Source organism: Alternaria hordeiaustralica (genome assembly GCF_023758085.1).
Source record: "Alternaria hordeiaustralica strain BMP 2776 chromosome Unknown scaffold_7, whole genome shotgun sequence".
Classification (NCBI taxonomy): Eukaryota; Fungi; Ascomycota; class Dothideomycetes; order Pleosporales; family Pleosporaceae; genus Alternaria; species Alternaria hordeiaustralica.
This window is the reverse complement of record NW_026056779.1, coordinates 606,419-622,899: the sequence shown is the minus strand read 5'-3', so window position 1 is coordinate 622,899 and position 16,481 is coordinate 606,419. Positions and strand designations below refer to the sequence as shown.

The window sequence follows — 16,481 nt, the reverse complement described above, 5'->3', positions numbered from 1 at the left end:
GCAGTTGACCTTCACAATGGCAACCACAAGCCTATCCACAGGCGCACACAAAAGACCCACTTTCTCCTGCATCCGATGCGCTGAACGGAAGGTCAAGTGCGACAGGCAGAGGCCATGTGCTGGTTGCGTCAAGAGCAACGTCGAGTGCATCTTCAACCCCGTGCAACCCCCGAAACAGAGAAACAAGCGCGTCAAAGTCAAAGTACTGACTGATCGGTTGAAACAGTATGAGGCTCTCCTTCAGGAAAAGGGCATCGATCCGGGGAATCTTCCAAATGAGACGAATAGTAGGCCGCAGTCGCAACCCTTGATGCACGGCGCGCCCGATCAACAAGAGCAGCATGTCGTTCAATTGCAGACGCCTTCGTCTCTTGAGTCTGACTCGTCGCCGTATGGCCTTCAGACTTCGACTGTTCGTGGCCAGGCACCTTTTCGATTTGTGGAGAACAGTCTATGGGACAGAGTGGTTGAAGAAGTGAGTGGAATACCTATGTTATACGTTGTTACGGTAATCTCATCATCACGCCGATGCTAACGAGTGTTTAGTCTCTCGACCCTAACAACGATTTAGAAGACTCAAGCGATATCAGCGAGGAGGAGTCGACAACGGGCAACTCCGGTTTTGCTGTTATCAGGTCCTCTCATCGCAGCGGCAAGCCTCGTCATCCACCGCTCGAGCGCCTTATTCAGCTTTGGGAGATCTTCGTCAGTAACGTGGATCCGTTGACTAAGGTGGTGCATGTACCCAGTCTACGGCCTATGATTGAAAAAGCTGCCAAAAATCTTAGGCTCATACCGCGACCGCTCGAAGCTCTCATGTTTGCTATATATGGCTCCGCTATCATGTCATTGAGCCAAGAGGAGTGTGAGCAACGTTTCGCCAAATCGCGCGACCAACTACTTTCTCAGTACATCTCGGGGACAGAAGCGGCATTGTCTAGAGCAAGAGTGATGGAGACTTCCAATCTTGTTGTTCTTCAAGCTTTGGTAATACATCTGATCACCATCCGCGAGATCTATGCGCCACGCGCGACCTGGACGCTTACCGGCGTCGCTGTTCGCATCGCTCAAAGCATGGGTCTTGAGCGCGATGGTAAATATCTAGGAATATCTCCATTCGAGACCGAGATACGCCGACGCATCTGGTTCCAGTTGAAGGCCCATGACTCTCGAGCTGCGGAGTTGTGTGGTCTCGCGAAGTACCGAGATCCTGACATCGGCCCTGAGCGAGCTGAATGGCCTACCAATCTCAACGACGATCAGCTGTACCCTGGCATGTCTGAGCTGCCCTCAGACTCCAACGGACTGACGGATGTTGTCTTCATTGTAACAAGATGTGAAATGGGAAAGTTCGCTGCGCCACGCATTGCAGCATTGCGCCAAGAAGGAATGGACCCCAGGCAGATGAACCTTGACCATTCAGCAAAGAGCAAGAACGCCCGTGAAAGCTTGATTCAAGAGCTCGAGGATACTATCGAAACGAAACATCTTCGCTATTGTGACCCATCTCAGCCTTTACATCTTGTTGCAATGGTTGTGGCTCGGTATGGTCTCAATGTAGCCCGCTTTCTGATACACCATCCACGGAACTGGGGTACATTGGAGAAAACACCTCTCGAGGAGCGCAAGAAGATCTGGGAAGTTTGTCTCAAGCTTCTCGAGCAACAGATCATGTTGCAGACCAACCCCGTCATCAAGCGCTTTGCGTGGAGCGCGTCCTACTTTCGGCAATGGCATGCTTTGATTCATCTGCTAGATACTCTTCGCGCTCATCCCAACCTGATCGACACTGATCGAGCCTGGCGACTCATCGGCGAAACGTACGACAATAATCCGGAGATGCTCGAGGACATGAGAAAGCCCATTCATGCAGCTGTGGGTAACCTATGCTTGAAGGCCTACGATGATCATGACGCACTGATGCGCTCGAAAGATGGCCATTCACGTTCGCTACCTGGGTTCATAGCACGTCTACGACACCAACGCGATAGCGCAAGGTTGCGACGCCAGAAACGCATTGCAAATAGTGGCCATGCGGCTGCATCTACTGATCAAACCGGGGCTGACATATACCGAATTGACGGCGAGGCAATAGCCGATAACTCGAATGTGTTGATAGATTCAACTCAGGCTTCTTTTCAGGCATCTTTCGGACCTACGCAAGACACTTCATTTGACAGCACTATTCCCTTCACCTTCTCAAGCGGTGCGGACGGCACAATCTTCGACAGCATGGATTTGGACGGCGCGCATGAGTTTATGACTACCGACTACATCATGGACGATACATCGCTGGAGTTTATAGACTGGGGCAAGTTGGACAATTGGCTCGCTCACGCTTCCTGACGGGGGAATACAGTTGTTCCGCCCTGCTCCATGATTGCGCTCATGAAGAGCCCACACACACATAATAGCCTAGCCATAGACTAGCGCAGCTGTTTCCTACAGCAGGATTCCATTTATAACTACAGATGCATACTTAGCTGCTGAAACATGTTGATTGGTAAGATGGTGTGGACTTACAAGTCGGCGAGGGTGATTCTGTACTGATCGGCTATCTTCTGGCAAATGTCGCCTGAGCTCACAAGGTGCCATCTGTTACCTATGTCAAGCGATTTGTCAGCCTTTCTTCTCACTCATTTTCCACGGTGTTTCGCAATACTAACATCTCGTTGATGCACCTGATTGAACGGGAGTCGGGGTCGCTGGGCCGCTAGGCGGCTTCGTCGTAGTAGTCGAAGCGTGCCATTCACTAGCGGGAAACTCCCATGTGATTACTGGTGGCAGCAATGTGAAGCGAGAGGATGTCGAGGATGATTGTATCGTTTTTGTTGGCGTTGGTTGGGAAGTAACCGGTAGATCGCCCTGCCACTCCACGCAGTATTCAGTATTAGCTACGAGCGAGCTGCATGGTGCTCCAGGGTTGAAGCTGATGAATTCAGCTTCAGTGATGCTCCATTCTTCCGCTAGGGATCTGCAGGTGTCACCTTGCTTGGCAGGCCAGGTGAACGAGCAATCCCTTGGACGAAGAACGCGTGCGTTGATGCAGGATGCACCAAGATAAGCAAGGAGAATGTAAAGGGTATACTGGAGGGCGAGCATTATCAGGGTCTCAATGCGTCGCGTGTAATATGGACTTAAACTAATGATCTTGAGGGAAACAGCTCTTGGATTTGCAACGATTTAAACTGTGCTTGACGATGAACGCGTTGTGCTAATCGGCTGCTTTGCACAGGATTACAACAAGAGTCTTGGACGACGGACCGACACCCCGATATTGTATAGGATCTCAATGACAGTAGCCTAAATTTGGAAGGGGTGCAGGTCGTCATGGATCGTAATGCTAGGATCGTGGCCTGCGTCTTTGTGAGTGTTGTCATGTACAGCCGGATCAATCTGACTACGCCGCAATGTCCTACGGCAATCGGCTATGCAGTTTTCTGCAGCTTTATATTGCCTTCTTTCTCGGGCCGCACCGAGACCTGCAGATCTTGGAGTGTGATAGTCGGCGCGTATGCGCGTTCAATTAAAGGTGCGGCGTCTTGCCTCCCGAGGTCGTGTACAGCCCGTATCTTGCTAAAATGAAAGAATGCGACTTGGCCTCTTGAGGTCCGGAGCACATTAACACGCACACAAAACAAATGTTCCCGATGATATATCCATATTATCCAGTTTTATTTACAGCACAGAATTGACGGCGGCTGCAGCTATCCCCGCGCCTGCAACTACTATCACTTTGACACTCTCCACTCGGCCAATGACACTGTTCGGCAACGCAGTCTTAGCCGTGACCTGAGCTTGGGTCGGAACAATAGTCGAGGAGGTAGAAGTCGTTTCTAGAGAGCCAGCTTTTGATTGCGTGGTGATCGAAGGTTTGTTGATTTCATGCTCCTTGGCGTAGCATGCGGCAAACGCAATGGTGTCATTCAGCCAGACTTCGCCCCAAAGAACCTCGCGCATTTCTCTGATCCAAGTATTGGGGCAGCGTTGAGCGACTTCCACGGCTCGCGAGCTATGTGCAGCCCACCAGGAAGATGCAACGCTGCCGTGGGAGGAATAGGCTGGAAGGACTTCTCGAGGCGCAGCGGTAGTGAAACCGCACCAACTAGTCCATTCTGGAAAGGGACACGTTGGTACAACCGTAGCCGAAGGCGAGATGGTAAGTGTGCAGTCCTCGATTAGCTTGTCTCCGTAGATGAGGAGCTCATCCAGAAGGGCTCCAGTGGGCTTCGGTACATCGAAATATTGCGGTATGTTTTCCGTCGCGCAGTACCAAGGATCTCGGGTAATAGTTGGCTCTGCGATAGGCATGAGTGTCAGCTGGGCTGCAGACGCTGTAACAGCAGCTTTGAATAGAGGGGCGCCTGTGGAAAGAGCCATTGTAAGCAAGATGTCGCTGAGGGTTGATATGCCAAAGTGAGGTTATCTATGAAGTAATGTGACAGCGCAGAAATCTGTGGCATATGTCTCCATTATATCATCAATGACCAAGAGCCATATTGATCGATAAGGGGCTTTACGCCATGACTAACTGCATCCCTTGCACACATTTCGACTCGGCTAAAAGGAAGCCTCGTGTTGTTCTAGTGTGATAGGTCGGTCCCTGCTCTCGAAGGCTTTGGGAAACGTTGGTAGTCTGGATTGATTCGTCCTGGCTTGAAGCTTGCTATCTACTACAGAGCTCGACGTCCCAGTTAAGGGATACGAAAACTTCACACAACTCTCTTGATAGCAGTGACTCACTTCCTACTGAGCAAAGTGGGGATAGTGCTCCTGCAGGGCTGCTTGTACTGCGGCGAGACATTCAGTCTTTCGAAAGCGCGTCATATCCGGCCAACCATGCTCACGATAGACCTTTTGAAGCATGGTTACAAGTCCGTTATCCTCGGGCCCCAGAGTCGCATAAATATCGATGACTGACTTTGGGCCAATGGGGATGAAGGAGAGTTGTCGAAATTGATCTTTGAGCATGCCGAAGAAGTCAGTGATAGCCCAGCATTCCGATTCGGCCCGCCATTGAGCCTCGTTTTCTGGCGCGTAGTCGTACGGGTCGTCTTCAATTGGTTCGCGTGACGAATTGTGCCTGATCTCGTAGGGGCATTCAACCCAGTAGACAACGCCCAACTCCGTGTCGAGCAGAAAGTCTGCATTGTCTCGTCCGCCAGTAGTTAAACCGATGACGTGGGCCGGTACTTCATCAGTAAAGCTGGCGCCTTCTGAGCAAAGCTTAAGTGTTTCACCCTTAACACCACCTTGAAGCACGCGTCCCAGATCCCTCTGCCAGTCGGAAAAGGCACACCATGGGGCGGCTTGGGGATTTTCGAAGCTGCTGCCGGACCCACGGATGTATGGAAGATGTTGGAGAAGAGAAATTACTTCGTCCGTCTTGTTGAGACCTCGCATGGAGTCGGGAGTGACGGAGGGCCAGCCTCCTTTGGGTGGTTCGATAATGACGCTTTCATCCATGTACATCCGGGTAAGAAACTGGTAGTAATCGCGGACTGCAGCGATGCACGCCTCGCGTGAGTAGATGATGTCTTCGAGTGCAGGCATATTCTCGTAATTGTGGAAGGAGAATACTGCTGAGAACTTGTGTTGACGAGATGTGTGGTTCATATAATCGCTTGTTTACCCGGCTCGGCGTACATGACCTTGAGGTATTCATTTACCGATCTGCCGGGGCGAAACACCTGACGACCGTACATTGATGCAATCAAGCGGTTCGCGGCTGTGCCACATTGCTACTGGGATAGAACGAGTAGGCAAGATCTGCATAGCGGTTGTTTCCAAGAGTGTATGTGGTGCTTCACCGGGTGCGGAAGTCGAGTTCTTTCTGCACCGTCCTTACAGCAGTGTATCGTGAAGTCATTTTCAGAATAGCACCACTCTCGCGATGGCAAGATACCTCTTCATTCTCCTTTTCTGGGGCAGCGCACGGGTACAATCCGCTATGCACCCCAACGGTACTTGGGTTAGCGAACCCCTTACTGAAGACGACGCCTCGCCGATTGACAACCCGAATACCTACTACCCCGACCAGTACGACTGCCCGCTAGCATGTGCAGACTACGCAAATACGCACAGCTGGATCACGTACTTTTCAATGGAGCGCATCCAGCGGTGTAAGGAGGCAATGCTGCTCGAATTCTCAATTTCAACGGCACTTGACGATCCTCAGACGACACCGCTGATCCGCAGCTGCACGTTGGGCGGCGGAGACGATGAATCCATGATCGCAGAAGTCCCTGTCGAAAATCCAAAGAAGGCAGGAGATCTTTATCGAGCGAGCCTCCAGTCTGCACCGGCATGCGTTCTGGATGGCATAGAAACTTCGCACGACATGCAGATGACAACTCGCGGCGACGGGCAGGAACGGTCTGGCGATATTGTGGGGCTGCTCATGGGCATGGGGATGTATTTTGCTGCGCGCGATAATTGTGACGAGAGGTTCCTGTTTGCGCGTCACAAGGATTTGGCTGTCGGCGTTCATGTAGGAGACGACCTGGCAAAGCTAACGGCGGAGTCCGCCCTTAGCTTGCTGGCAGATCACGTGCGATCCAACGGAGCTCGGACGCCGGACCAGATCGTCGTCGAGCTCTGCGGTGGCGGACGCCAGGCACGAAACGCGTTCGGCCTCATTATCGACAGCACGGGTGATCTTATTCAGGTCCAGAAAGCAGTATTAGGGTGGAGCAATGGAAACTGCACACTACCGGACGGGCAGAGCGTCGTCGGTCATCTCCCAGATGTGCGAGTAGTGGATCTTCATGGCGTCAACAATACGATCAATGCCAACAGTACCAGCAATGTCGCCAACAACAACGCTACCCATGTTCGCAAACGCGCCGTGCCGCAAGCGGGATCCGATGGCGTCTGCGCAACACACCTTATCCAGAATGGAGATACTTGCGATCGATTGTCCGGACAGTATGGCGTGACTATCGGCAACCTTGAGAAGTGGAACAGAGGAAAGACTTGGGCATGGACTGAGTGCAAGGATATGCTGATCGGCTACAGCATGTGCGTCAGTGACGGCTTGCCCCCCATGCCACCGCCACAGCAAGGTACCCAGTGTGGGCCCCTGGTTCCTGGCACGCAACGACCGACGAATAAAGCATCACTAGCTGATCTGAATCCGTGCCCTTTGAAGGCATGCTGTAGCAATTGGGGCTTTTGCGGTGTATTTCCAGCCCATTGCGACATCCATGCGCCCAAGGATGGTGCGCCAGGCAGCAAAGACAAGAATTTCCAGAACACCTGCGTCTCGAATTGCGGCAATCAACTGATGGACAATTCTCCAGCCCCGAACGAATTTATGCGAATCGGCTACTATGAAGCATATAATCACAAACGTCCTTGTCTGCGGCTCAACGCTCGAGATGCAAACGTCGGCGAATCCTACACGCACATCCACTGGGCGTTTGCCGACATCAACCCCGATAACTGGAAGCCCGCTATTCGAGACGGCTCTGACCACTGGAAAGACTTCAAGGAACTGAGAAATGTCAAGCGCATTGTTTCATTTGGCGGCTGGGCGGCTTCGACAGAACCGGCAACGTACAACATTATTCGCGGAGCTATCATAGACCACCGGGATGAGTTCGCTAGGAATCTCGCCCAATTCGCCAAAGTGGAAGGCATTGATGGCATAGACATCGATTGGGAATACCCGGGTGTAAGTTTTGCTATCATTGCCTGCTTCTAGCATACATTAATTACCAGCTCATAGGCTCCTGATATACTAGTCGATGGCCGACCTATTGGCCGACCAAGCGATGGCCTGAACTATCTCAAGTTCCTTACGGTCTTGAAGAAAGAATTGGAACCTGGCGTCTCTGTATCCATCGCCGCACCGGCCTCGTACTGGTATCTTAAAGCTTTTCCTATCGACAGGATTGCGGTAGTCGTTGACTACATTGTCTACATGACGTACGATCTGCATGGGCAATGGGATGCTGGTAATCCCAATGCATATGACTCATGTCCTTCCGGTCGATGTATCCGGAGCCATGGTGGGTGCTATAACGACTCAGACGAGATCGAACGGTCATGCTGATTCAAATGACAGTCAACTACACGGAGACGCGAAATTCTCTAGCTATGAGTATGTTCGATCCGTGAAGGAATGCCGCGCTGTATGCACTTTGATTAACGACGAAAGCAGTCTCAAAAGCAGGCGTCTCACATAACAAGATTTTTGTGGGAGAAGCAAGTTACGGCAGATCTTTTCATATGGCCCAGGATGGCTGTTGGGGCCCGAAATGTGAATTTACAGGATCGAGAGACAGCTCCGACGCTACTCCGGGCCGATGCACTAGAACTCCAGGCTACCTCGCTTACGCCGAGATCACTGAGCTTATCACCAGCCCTGGTGAGAACTCGTCTCGAACCTTTTTCGATAAGCAGTCGCGTACTGATGTCATGGTGTACAATGGTGAGTCACGCTGTTGGTGAGCCTTCTTGGTCTTGCGCTACAGCCATCGTCGGAGCTTGCACTTGGCCTTTGCTAATATGAATTCGCTTTTCAGGTGACTACATCAGTTATATGACTCCTGAAACCAAGGACGCCCGACGTGCCGAATGGAAGTCATTCAACTTTGCTGGGACTGTTGACTGGGCCGTTGATCTCCAGGAGTTCACTGCGCAGGAAATGAGCATTCTACCTCCACGACCCGAGAGTGGTCAAGGCTGTACCTCCGGGGAAGGTATCACTTTAGAGTCAGGGGACCTTTGCGACTTCACCTGTCTCTATGGATTTTGTCCTGAGCGTGTATGCATATGCTACACAACTGGAAAGCTTCTAGATCTGCCAACCGAGAAGACTGGACTCAACATCGTAGCTTGGGACGAGTTCAATGTGGAACTAAACCGACTTTGCATGTTTGCTTGCAAATACAACTATTGCCCCGAGGAGATATGTACCACTCCTATCGATGGGCCCGATGAAAGTGGACCACACGGATTTGGGGAGGACTTTGGCAACGGCGAAGATCCCAACTATTACAACAAAACCGCAGCGAAACTCGCCAATGATCAGACATGCATCATATACAGGGACCCAGCATACAACGAAGTGAGCAAGACTCAGTGCAAACCCATTTGTCAGGACGCACTAGATGAGGCGGCAGAGGAGGGGAGAACATCTAATTACGGGTGTATCGGATTCTACCCTATGGAAACCAGTATTCCTTGGGAGAGAGGACCGGGAGCGGGTAGTCAGTTGATTGCGCCTGGGAAATGTTTGTGCGACAACTTCCTCCTCAACGAACTGGCAGACACTGTTCTGGAAGCAATGCCCTTGATCGCTCAGGTATGCTATCCAATACCCGTTAATCGCGGTTAGGAAACGTTTTGCCATCTGACGATTATCTAGATTAGTTGCTATGTGCTCATGTCAAGTATCAAACTCGTAATCGACGTCGGAGTTCAATTCATACCCGTAGTGGGCAAGATTCTCGATATTGGTCTGGGTAAGTCGGCTCATTTGCTTAGCGTCTTACTGCGTCTCACACGTCACACCAATACTAACTCAATCTCACAGATATGGCTACAACAGCCGCACAGATGGCTGCGTATCTGTATCCCGAAGAAGAAGACCCCGAGGGCGCATTCTCATGGTGGCTGAGTCCATGCGGGGGTACGGACCTGGTGCCGCAAGATATCAAGAAAGCTTTCGAAATCTTGAGCACCATAGCCAACGGTGTATCGAGCTTCAAGCCGCCAAAGCGCATGAAACGTCACAGTCGCAAAAAGGGTGACGACGGTAACCCAATCGATAGCTCAAGGCCCCGTCGACCAGGTGGAGGTGGCAGCGGTAATGGCGTTACTAAGCCAGCAAAGAAATGCAGAGTACCCGCAGGGAAATCAACACTTCGTCTCGGCGAGGCCTCCAACACACTTCGCAAGCAGTCCTGCGTCAACGGTTCAACAAGAAAAGAGAACATGGTCATTACCTCGCTCGCTTTTGCGCCAAATGCGGTGCCAGTGCAATTCAAAGCGACTTGTTCGCAAGAGAATTCACAAGCTTGTTACCATTACAGCTCAGTCATTCGAAATCATCCGTCATGGTCGACTCTGACCTGCGATGAGGAAAACGCTACTATCAAGCACCGGCTCGACGCGAAAGCCACCGATGTCTGGACCTACCAGCATAATGGTCGGGGATGGGTAAAGCCGGACGATTGCGATCGAGATGAGTACCCACCCGCCTATCTATTGCACAGAAACCATCCCGCCTTTTTGAAAGCCGGCGTCGATGCTCAAGGCCAGATGGTACGCGTTTTGCCAGCCGATGAGAACAGACGCGCTGGCAGGATGTGGAAGGGTGCATGCTTCAAGCCTCCGCTTGAAGATCTGACGAACTCCGAATTCGCGGCAAAAGCCAACGCTGCCCCCAACAAGGTATACGCGATGAAGAAGGGGTATCAGTACACTGATGTACACGTGACCGTCACTCAGCGCCCTGAGTTTACGATTGCTGCATGGGGCCATGCCGCTGCCCCACCCAACGAAGGTTTGGACCAGAACAGCTGTTGGCCTTCAAACATTGCAGCTGCTGATCCTGGCTTTGTACTGTTGACTTATGATCCTTGGTACTCGAACATGGCTCCTCCTTACAATTACAAGAAACCGTACGTTCAGGGTGCCAACGGATCTTAGTCGTATGGCGAGACCAGCTTCGTTACGCTGCGAGCATTCCATCCCAGATTGATAAATTTGAGGTTGAAAGAAGATAGAATCGATCACGTCTGATATACATGGATCTTCATAACGTATGCTTGTTTGTTACCGAGTGCTGTTTAGAGCTCGGCACAAATTCGGGAGATGACACATGAGCTCCGGATCTATGCTTGTTTTGTATTAGCGCTTTTTGCCACGGGACCGAACTAATCCGTCGGCTCGCTTGGCAATCCGTTTACTTCGGCAATCGATGTCGCGATGTCACAAACTTGTTGGCTCGTACGAAGCCCATACAATTCCAAAATTGCTCTGCGATGATCAATCACACATTGGGCAGAGAGACTTTTAATCTGACTTCTTGGGCTCTAAATGAACCAAAACCGATATCAGCCGATGGAGTGTGCTGTGGTGGTTTAATGCCACCTAGGCATCTCATTGACGTCTCGGCACTAACTTAACATCAGCATCATCCTCATATGAGCCTGCCTTAGCAGAGCTTGTAATTAGAGTCGAACGAAACTTAGCTACTATCTGGATTGCTTGCTGTGCGCTTGCGGGCGGTATTGCTTCGGTTGTCAGACGGTTCAGGTCGGAACCGCGCAAGGCTGGCTAGATTGTGCTCACCTCAGCTCTGTGACCTCACTGACACAATGCATAGACTTGCCAGACAGGTTGTACGAGACGGAGTCCTCGGCTTCTTTGACCAACTCGACTCTCGCGGTTTTGATGACTGCGATACGTTGAGTTTCGGACCTATTCGATCAGCATAAAGACATCGACTCAGCTACTTGGAACGAGAACCAACACATTCATACATCTCGGATCTACACTCCTCTTCATCTTTTTTCATGTGAAAGATGCGTTATCAACTTTGTCTCTTGCTCTGCGCCAGTAGTTCTGCTCACGGAGCAGTCCTCCCACCTCGGCTCCAGGACTTGTCGCCTTTCTCGATTGGCACCAGTCCCAGTTCCAGTACGCGTGCATCTGCGCTTGCAGAAAAGCGAGCTGGCTGGAGATACGGTCCCTCAATCGCCGGTAACACGGCATTTTATCCAGCTGGCAGTATTGGTGGACCAGTTGCGAAGGCGCAAGGGGACCGCTTCGAGGTTTTCTCTGACGAATTGAGCACCAAGAATGATGCGGATGCTAAAGCTGCTCAAGCATCGATTGTGGCAGTAAGTACATTTGAAAGACGGGTTCCAGAGATCCATGCCTAACATACCTCAGGCTGGCGGCTTGAAAACTTTGGATGACTACGCGAAGCTGTATAACGGCCTGTGGAAAGAAAGCGCGCCGAAAGGGCCATACCCAGGACTATTGACTAATTACACAAACGACCTGCTCTTTTCAATGACTCAGCTCTCTGATAACCCGTACAAGATTGTGCGGGTGTCAAAGGACGCGAAACTTCCTTTCTCCGTCCCCAACGCCGACGCGATATCGGGGAAGACACTGGAAGCCCTCCAAACCTCTGGCCGTCTCTTTCTTGCCGATTATCTGGACCAAAAGTATCAGCCACAGTCTGCTGGCAAATACGGGGCCGCCTGCCAAGCGTACTTTTATATCGACCCCAAGTCTCAAAACTTCCTGCCGCTCGCCATCAAATCGAATGTAGAAGGCTCTGATCTCGTCTATACCCCTCACGACTCAACTAACGATTGGTTGCTGGCCAAGTTGATGTTCAATCTCAACAGCTTCTGGTACGCGCAATGGTATCATCTCGGGGCCACGCACGCGGTGAGTGAGATTGTGTACCTGAGCGCTATCCGAACGTTGAGTGAGGAGCATCCTATCATGGCCATACTGCATCGATGTAAGCATCAATCACTCTTCGATGATTGTGACACCAAACTTACAGCGGTAATATAGTAATGAAGGATGCTTGGGCGTTCCGAGTCATCGGCCGCGACAGCCTGATAAACCCCGGTGGCCCCATCGATCAACTCTTCCCATGGTCCGGCAGTCAAGCCGGTAACTACACCGACTCACTGTATCATTCGGGCGAATCCAGCGCTTTCCAGGCGAACTATTTCGAGACCAATCTGAAAAAGCGAGGTCTGATTGACTCTAACTTCGGTCCCGAGATCAAAGCGTTTCCTTTCTATCGGGATGCGTCCGTTATCCATGCTGCCATCCGCCGGTTCATGACCACCTTGGTGGACTCGTATTACAAGGATGCAAGCGCAGTTGTAAATGACATTGAGCTCCAAGCATGGATCCATGAAGCAGTACCAGCTCAGATAGTGGACTTTCCATCTACACTGCAGGACAAGCAGACTCTCATCGACATCCTGACCCATATGGCCCACCTGGTATCAGTAGTTCACGGCACGCTTAACACGAACGCTCTCGCCGCCTCAACTGGCGTTCTTCCTTTTCACCCCCTCGCTTTCTACTCGCCATTGCCAACTGCGAAAGGTGTCACCGACATCATGCCCTTCATGCCACAAGTCGAAGCTGCTATTGGCCAAATCAGTTTAGTCGTAGACTTCAACCGGCCTACTTTCGTCGACAGCGAGGAAACGATATCGCACATGTTCGACAATACAACCATGCTAGCCAAGATGGGTAAAGAAGTACAGAACGCGGAGCAGGGTTTTCGACTCGCGATGAAGAATTTTAGTGCGGTCATCAGAGACAGAAGGTTTGAGGAGAACGGCCTGTGCGGAGACATGCCGTACTGTTGGACTACTCTTGATCCGAATACAGCTAGCTATTGGCTCACTATTTAGAGAACCAGTGTCGCAGCACAGAGCTCAGATAGGGCACATGTTTGGCAGTTCTCCGGTAGCTCTCTCTCTCCCTTTCTCATGTATCTCCCACCTTTCCCTATGTGTATCTGCATCCACCACCAACTTGTTTCATGGGATCAATATTGCACTATATTTAAATTGATGCCCAGATTATTCACTTCCTACGTGATTGTACGCTGAATCCACCTGCCCATCCACTCCTCATTGACCCGCTTCGCCTCATCCACCAAACCCAACTCAAGCAACAGCTGCACAGAACCCCTCACAGCCGAATGTAGCGACGAACTGACCCAAGCATGCGTTGGCGCAGTGTGCTCTCCAATGAAGATGGTGTTGTGCTCCGTCTGATGGTATGCCGGGATATACAACTTATGCTGCATCACATCCGGACGGCACCAAGCAGTCCCCGTATGCTCGTCCTGCAGCCAACACAACTTCTCGTAGTCGCCCGTGTACAGCTCTCTCGCTTGCTCGCCATGCACACTGACAACAGCATCCAACACAGTCTGAACATACTCTTCGTCTGAGAAGCTCGTGAACTCGTCACTCCAGTGGCCACCCCGGTAATGCAGGATCAAGCCTGGGCGAGACTCGTTAAGGCCGTAGACGGGGTAGTAGAGAGCGCCGACGGCTGCACTGGGTGGGGTAGAGTATCCGCCGAAGATGGGACGATCACCCTTCTCCCAGAAACGTTCTTTGAAGAGTAGCGCGACTTTGCAGGCGGATTTGAAACGGAGGCCAGCTTCGCTGATTGCGCGACCGAGTACGGAAGAGAATTTGGGAAGCGACATGAAGCGTGTCATGGTGAATGGTACTGCCATGACTGTGTAGTCGTACTCTTTCGACTCGTACGTTCGGTTGCTGACACTGGGGTACCACGACAGTCTTGTGCGTATGTGACCTTCGGTATCTTCGACAGCTTCCAGTTTCCTGATCTTACGGTTCAGGGTGAGACGGTCGCTGACATGTGGGAGGAAGGCATCGGACAGTCTGTTAAAGCCGCCGTCTACACACTTCCACTCAGTCATGCCCAATGCATCCGGTCCGCCATCTTGCGCAAGGTTCGAGTTGTGCACTAACTCATCCCAGAAGACGTCGTAGTCGCTCGCTGTCCAGATGGCGTCTGTGACGTTTTCGCTTGCACCGAAGACGTGGCGCATCATGGCCTGCTCGCTCCAGTCGTCGAGACCTTGATCCATGGCTTTCTTGTGTTCGCGCCACACGTCGCGTTGCACGGCCTTGAGTCTGTCCTTTGACTTCAGAAGCTCGTTCATGCGCTGCTTGGTTTCGGTGTACTCCTGCGTATCCAGTGGTGCTGGTCGCCCAAGAGACGAGTTTGCTTGAATCTCCGCTCGTGTTGGAAGTTGCCCATTTGGAAGTCTGCCAGTTCCCAGGCCGAGGATCTCATTTGGATGATGCTGAACCCATGGGATGAAGTCGACTTTGTAATGCGGATCGTTTGCGTTCATCTCATTGAGCATGTCGGCCAACTGGAATACCATTTGATGGTCGCTGTATTCGATGGTCTCTCCATCCTTGTATGTAATCGAGTGAGGAAGGCGCATAGGACCCATCTCCGCCCATTCTTGCGTTCCACCAACGTACTTGGTTCGGAACCGTCCTCCGACCCGGTCGCTTGCCTCGATGATCTCCCAGTTGTGCACACCTACGCTGTCAAGCATCAGTGCTGTAGCGAGACCAGAGATGCCAGCGCCGACTATCGCGATAGTCGCGTTCTTCTTAGATGAGGAAGCGGACGTGGTGGTGTTAATCGCCGCGACACCGTCAAACCATGCTCCAAGAGCGTCGAAGTCCTGTAGCAATGGTTTGGTGCGACTGACTTGCCTAGTCTCTGGTGATGTGCTCGGACTCGAAATGGGGTTGCTGATCACCAGTCCTGTAGAAGCTAATGTAATGGTTAGAGACCTCAAGATCCTCGCCGCTGGATACACCATGTTTGTTAACACTTCCGACTTGAAGAGCTTAAAACTGAAGGATGAACAAGCGGTGTTTGGAACACCTTGATCGTTTAAGCTTAATATAAGACACCAATTACCCGCGAACCATGATGGCCAACCACCATGCACCTCCACTTGGCGAATGGACACACCGCGCATCTTGACGAAAAACAGCAATCCAAAATGTACTATCAGCATTAGAGTGCCATCACGGTAGGCAGAGGACTGTGTCGCGTTTCCACCCTTACGACAACATACCGATCAAGCGAAGCTGGGCGGTCATACTCAGCGACCCGACCGCGCGCCCCGAAAAGCTTTCAACATGTTGTATACAGCAGCGTCTTTTGTCTTCCACTCTTTATCACGCGCTGCATCATTGGAGTCGCCAAACGTGTATTTCATCTCCTCGTTCTGTTTAGTCGCCTCTTGGTTCTTGTTTATATTTCTCGGCGGTACTTCGTACCGAGTTGGGGTGAGGACGTGGACTTGCAGAGCGGCGCTTTCGACATCGCGGACGAATCGTGCTATTAGCTGTCAGACCTTGTAATGCATATCGGATGAGGTCGACGGGTGCACGCAAGAAGACGGGCGGTCTTACTCCATGAGATACCCAGCTCTTCGACCTCGATCCGAGCTTTACTCCGTGCGATACAGCGCTCTTGTAGCTCCCATTCTTCTAAGGACTGTACAGGTGCGACGCCCGCCTTGGTCTTAGTGAGGTCATCGAGGGATGGCGAATGCAGACGCTGCGTTACGGCTCTAGAGATGAGTTGTCGGTATTGTACTGTTTCCAGGCCATCATTTGTGTTGTCCTTGCAGACTCTCGTATGGGCGTCGTTGTTGAAGTTTGAGGGTTTGGCTGAGCTCAGTTCTAGGAATGTGATCGCCATGACGCAGCGTCTGAGATAGACGACCGTAAAGTAAGGACATGGGGTCGTACAGAGAGAGGGTGAGTATATAGCTGCTGGTGTCAAAACATTGGCGTTTGTGGTATGATGAACTAGACGCGCCGTATGCTCATTATTCAATGATGCGATTGCACCATCGTATGCCTGAGTATCGGGGTAGCTAGTACTTTCTCGATTTCTTC

General features: G+C 51.5%; 5 protein-coding genes across 5 annotated transcripts; 3 read left to right on the top strand and 2 right to left on the bottom strand.

Annotated features, from left to right (window-relative positions):
- Window positions 1–16: 16 nt before the first annotated feature.
- Window positions 17–2,346, top strand: J4E84_004642 (uncharacterized protein; the record flags this gene model as incomplete). Its single annotated transcript, XM_049387245.1, has 2 exons — window positions 17–475; window positions 547–2,346. 2 exons carry the CDS (start codon window positions 17–19, stop codon window positions 2,344–2,346), a joined length of 2,259 nt encoding a protein of 752 aa, XP_049245018.1.
- A 2,400-nt stretch (window positions 2,347–4,746) lies between these two features.
- On the bottom strand, window positions 4,747–5,616 carry J4E84_004641 (uncharacterized protein; the record flags this gene model as incomplete). The annotated part of the gene is made up of 1 exon (XM_049387244.1): window positions 4,747–5,616. One exon carries the CDS (start codon window positions 5,614–5,616, stop codon window positions 4,747–4,749), a length of 870 nt encoding a protein of 289 aa, XP_049245017.1.
- Window positions 5,617–5,893: 277 nt separating this feature from the next.
- Window positions 5,894–10,659, top strand: J4E84_004640 (uncharacterized protein; the record flags this gene model as incomplete). Its single annotated transcript, XM_049387243.1, has 6 exons — window positions 5,894–7,064; window positions 7,302–7,675; window positions 7,730–7,958; window positions 8,805–9,310; window positions 9,374–9,470; window positions 9,542–10,659. The coding sequence occupies 6 exons, from the start codon at window positions 5,894–5,896 to the stop codon at window positions 10,657–10,659; spliced, it is 3,495 nt and encodes a 1,164-aa protein (XP_049245016.1).
- A 1,230-nt stretch (window positions 10,660–11,889) lies between these two features.
- Window positions 11,890–13,412, top strand: J4E84_004639 (uncharacterized protein; the record flags this gene model as incomplete). The annotated part of the gene is made up of 2 exons (XM_049387242.1): window positions 11,890–12,493; window positions 12,550–13,412. The coding sequence occupies 2 exons, from the start codon at window positions 11,890–11,892 to the stop codon at window positions 13,410–13,412; spliced, it is 1,467 nt and encodes a 488-aa protein (XP_049245015.1).
- Window positions 13,413–13,594: 182 nt separating this feature from the next.
- J4E84_004638 (uncharacterized protein) lies at window positions 13,595–16,281 on the bottom strand (the record flags this gene model as incomplete). The annotated part of the gene is made up of 4 exons (XM_049387241.1): window positions 13,595–15,330; window positions 15,650–15,662; window positions 15,725–15,915; window positions 15,990–16,281. 4 exons carry the CDS (start codon window positions 16,279–16,281, stop codon window positions 13,595–13,597), a joined length of 2,232 nt encoding a protein of 743 aa, XP_049245014.1.
- Between the last annotated feature and the right edge of the window lie 200 nt (window positions 16,282–16,481).